Source organism: Cucumis melo, chromosome 3 (genome assembly GCF_025177605.1).
Source record: "Cucumis melo cultivar AY chromosome 3, USDA_Cmelo_AY_1.0, whole genome shotgun sequence".
In the NCBI taxonomy this organism is placed as follows: Eukaryota; Viridiplantae; Streptophyta; class Magnoliopsida; order Cucurbitales; family Cucurbitaceae; genus Cucumis; species Cucumis melo.
This window is the reverse complement of record NC_066859.1, coordinates 23263456-23267880: the sequence shown is the minus strand read 5'-3', so window position 1 is coordinate 23267880 and position 4425 is coordinate 23263456. Positions and strand designations below refer to the sequence as shown.

The window sequence follows — 4425 nt, the reverse complement described above, 5'->3', positions numbered from 1 at the left end:
CAAAATAAAAAGATCACTTACCAAAAGAAAAGAAAAAAAAAAGTCACTAAATCGGGTTTAAAAGTGAATTTTAAAATTTAACAACAAAATCGAAGATCTCTACTTCCTCACTTTAGGAGCATTATTTAAAGCATTCTATGGCATAAAGAAGCTTCTACAACATAATAGCCCTTATCAATATATAAAAATATAAATATAAATAAATAAATAAACTGTATTAACATCATCTACAGAAAATTTATCACATTTTCTCACTCAAAATCTGTCTCAACAAAATTCAGCAACTCGGTTTTTACAAGTCCTCAAACAGCCCAAAATATAACCAACCATATACAGTGATCTCAAAGATACTATTGAAATGCATTTTTATTCCCTTTTTAAGAAAGAAAAAGAAAACTGATGGAAACAGCGATAGCCAAAATAGAATTGCAAAAGATCATGTAATCTTCACTTTTGTGTATTTTCTTGGGTCTGTTCTGATCAACGTTTTCCATCAGCAGTACCTTTGGATCTTTTAAATCTGTTTCTGTAAGTTCTGTTTTGTGCCATCACACGGTTTTCTCAGTGGCAACAACCCCTGTCGTTCACTTCGACTTCTTTGTGTGCTCGTGTTTTGTCCAAAATTTTCTGTTTCACAACAATAGATCCATTTTCCAGTAGACTTGGAACTTCCAGTATCTGGATTATACATGATAAACCACTTAGACCATGCCCAAAAGCCATGAAATAATATACATTTGACATCGAAGATCGGGTTTTGATCGTTCTTTACAGCCAACCCAACATGGACAATAAATGAAAGTTTTCTGCCATTACCAGAGCCATTTTTAATTTTATGTTGAGAGAAAATGTCCCAACAAGCTATCATACTTTTTAGTATGAAAACGTAACACAGACGAGTTATTTTCTTGGTTTTCTTTGGGCTTAAGGGAAATTAAGATTATATGTTTTGTTCTGAAAGATTATAACTAATTCTGATTAAAATTCCTAAACTAATACTTGTGTATTAAGAAGAGTGTTACCTTTGAAGAGAGTTCTTTAAAGCATCTGTCGACATTTTCTCGAGTTCGAGCACTGCATTCAAGAAACAAACTTTTATGCTCCTTGGCAATTTCCATGCCTTCTTCTGTTGTTACTGCTCTTTCACTACCCTGTCAATAATATTTAGTGAACATGACAGCCACACTTAAAAACATGATTTAAAAATTCTCTCCTAATGTAATGTAAGTTGGAATGAAGGATTAAAGGTTTGACGAATATCAATGTTGTCCGACGCATGCTAATTAAGACAGTATGGAAACAGAATGTTGACAAAGGATGGATGTGGAACAGTAGTACAAACTTACCCGATCGACTTTATTTCCAACTAGAATCTTTATGCACTCACGATTGGTCAAGTACAGCTCTACTTCCTTTGCCCATATGTTTATCAAGTTTGTGAACGTCTCCCGTCTGGTAACATCGTACACTATTGGCGAAACATAGATCAGTGTCAGGCCTCATGAAGTTCAAACTAAATCCAAAACATTCAATAGTGAGAAAACATGCCATGAGAGATAGTTTCCAAAATAGAAAGGTATCGGATACTTATAGAGTGCAAGAAAGAAACACATGGGAAAAGAACACAACAAAAATGAGGAGAAAAAAGCTGTCAGATGTTGTTAGCGTGACAGAAAAAAAAACAGCCAACTGTTTTGAATGGAGCGTTTGTTTTCAATACTGCTTAACTCGGACAGGCAAACAAACGCCTCAACTTCTATTAACCATCTGTACGATAGAATATAAAAGATGAAGGGGAAGCACGATTCTCATCTCTTCAGTCTATTTCTAATGTCAATTCGCAATTCTAGTTGTCTCAGTTACCAAGAAAAAAGTCTCCATATGCTCTCAATTTCTGATTGTTTTTCGTTTAATATTATTGAACAGAGTCTTGGTTAAGAATTCAAAGATTATTTTCAGGACAATTGTGGAAAGAGAATTTTTGTCTCCTTTCTATCATACCTAGGATGATTCCATGTGCGCCTCTGTAGTAAGAGCTTGTCAATGTTCCAAATCTCTCTTGTCCAGCTGCATACAAGAACATAGAATAAAACATGCTCGAAAGCATCAAACTGGCAAGTGCCATAAACGAGAAAACCCTCAACAAAGAGCATTGAATCACACTAGTTCTTTACAACACCTGAACAAATGTTATTTTCTCACATTGGATGGGAAAAAGAAAACTTCATAAAATATCCTGTGTAGATAAGCTGGGACAAGTGAAATAGTAAAAATTTAACCAGAAAAAACTAGTTAATCATCCAGTTACCTGTGTCCCAAATTGTTAGCTTCAATCTTTTTCCACCAACTGTTACCATCTTGATCTTGAAATCCACACCTGAAGCAATGCACGAAATGGAGATTACTCGAGAGCAACGGGAAGTTAAAGAAGGCTGCTTCTCCCCAGCAAACTTAAACAGGGGAAGGGAGGAATTGTAAGGTTAAAATAGCATCAATCATCCAATCCATCTTACATAATATTCTTGCTTTTTGTTGCAACAATATTTTAAACTTAAATGGGACATGGAACATTGTGCAATAGTGATTAAAATGGGGAGTGATGAGCAACAGTCCAATCCATAAATCATGATGATCACAAGCTTCTCTCACAGAAATTAATTGTTTGAGAAAGAAAAGAAAAAAAAAACTACTCTCTCTAGGCGACCTTTTAATTGTCTCTACAAACTCCTCAACAACGAAAACCTTAAGGGCACCTTGCACCTGCATCACCAAGTATAATTGGCTCCTTCGAAGGACACATAATGGCTCTCCTAAGTCATGAATTGCTAAGTGATCCTAAACTCAAAACTTAGTTGATAGGTTATGATAAATTTAATTATATCAATATTTTAACACTTCTCTCACTTGTGATATGGGCTTGAGAATTCCTAAAATACCCAACAAATGAAAATCCTATGGAAATGACAATATTTCAAGCACAAAACGTCCTGCTCTAATACATGTTAATTCACCAATGAACCTAAAAGCTTAAATGCGTTGTGGTAAATTTAATGATCCCGATACTAAACAGCAAGTATATGCGAACAAATTTTACTAAACCAGAAAGTTGGTTCAAAGCCACTAGCTCACAGTACAGCAACACTGTAGCCCTTGAAATTCCAGAAAGCATTCTAGCATATAAATCCCAATTCAACAACAACTTGAAATATCAGAAATCAATCAGGAAATTAATTATAAACAGCAAAGTAATCAAAAAGGAGAAGAAAAAAACAAGAATATCTGATCAACATATGTTCAACCAACCAACAGAGCTATCGAGATTACTTTGAGGATTAAAATAAGAACAAAACTCAGAAATGGAGCATCTGGGTATGAGAATTAATCATCAAAACATGCATATATATATAAAATATATATAGAGAGAGAGAGAGAAACCGATGGTAGGAGAAAGATCATGAACAAAATTGGAGATGTAGCTAAGGAGAATACTGCTTTTTCCAACACCAGAATCCCCAATCAACAAAATCTTGAAAGAGTAATCGTAACTAATGCATCTTCCTTTTGAAGAAGAACCCATCATTTTTCTTCTTCTTCTTCTACCTCACAACTCACAAATAAGCAAAACAAGCAACCTTTTTCCGTTCCACCCCTTTAAAAGTTTCTTTGAGAGTAACCCTTTTTCAGAAAGAAGAAGAAGAAATCAAAATCATGGGGAAAAGAGAGAGAATTCGTTTTGAGAAAAATGGAAGTGTAACAGTGAAGGAGCTGGCGAGAGCCGGTAGTGTACGTGTGTACAACTAGTCATCAACGGGCTCTCCGCTTTTTGTTTACTTCTATGGCCTGCATTTGCAACAACACCCATTATTTGTCACTTTGTTGAATTGTTCGTATGAAAAAAGAAAAGTCTTCACAAATTTTCAAGTTTGTTTTTTCTTTTACATTTAAGTGATCCTATCGACTGAATTTCATTGCAATTATCTATAGTTTTCCTCCCTAATCCATTCTAAATGGAATGGGTTTGGAATCCTTTAAAGTCTAATTTTACATATATTGCAACTCATATTATTTGATTAATTAGTGATTTAATGGATTGTTCAAGTCTTAACGTTTTCATATTTTTGTCATCTATATCCATTAAATTTTTACAAATTATTAAGTTGACAAGTATAATGAAAGATTAATGCTCGTGTATTTAATTTTGCTCTAACTCAAACTTAAACTTTTAGATGAATTCACAATTTAACACCATCGAATTTAATGTTGTTTATTTGAAGTTATTTGAAATCATGAATAGAGTGCCAACTAAAATAGATAATTATTCAAGCGAGCTAAATGAATCCTACGTATGATAATAAACTTTTTTTTCTTCAATTTCTCTTTAGCAACGGAAAGTTTATATTTCATTTTATTTGAGATTATGCTATT

The 4425-nt window shown here is 33.8% G+C and overlaps 1 protein-coding gene across 1 annotated transcript; it reads right to left on the bottom strand.

The window, feature by feature from the left end:
• Nucleotides 1-200: 200 nt before the first annotated feature.
• On the bottom strand, nucleotides 201-3839 carry LOC103496466 (ras-related protein RABC2a-like). The gene is made up of 6 exons (XM_008458324.3): nucleotides 3436-3839; nucleotides 2309-2377; nucleotides 2002-2067; nucleotides 1347-1468; nucleotides 1023-1151; nucleotides 201-678 (listed from the first exon to the last, which is right to left on the bottom strand). Exons 1-6 carry the CDS (start codon nucleotides 3578-3580, stop codon nucleotides 562-564), a joined length of 648 nt encoding a protein of 215 aa, XP_008456546.2. The 5' UTR covers nucleotides 3581-3839; the 3' UTR covers nucleotides 201-561.
• Nucleotides 3840-4425: the final 586 nt, after the last annotated feature.

Bases quoted from the DNA above. Each gene is read 5' to 3' on its own strand.
- LOC103496466 (XM_008458324.3), bottom strand. From the start codon at position 3,580: ATGATGGGTTCTTCTTCAAAAGGAAGATGCATTAGTTACGATTACTCT. The intron at 2,068-2,308 runs GTAACTGGATGA...TCTTGTATGCAG, and splicing joins GCTAACAATTTGGGACACAG to CTGGACAAGAGAGATTTGGA. The intron at 679-1,022 runs GTAACACTCTTC...TGTATAATCCAG, and splicing joins TTAAAGAACTCTCTTCAAAG to ATACTGGAAGTTCCAAGTCT.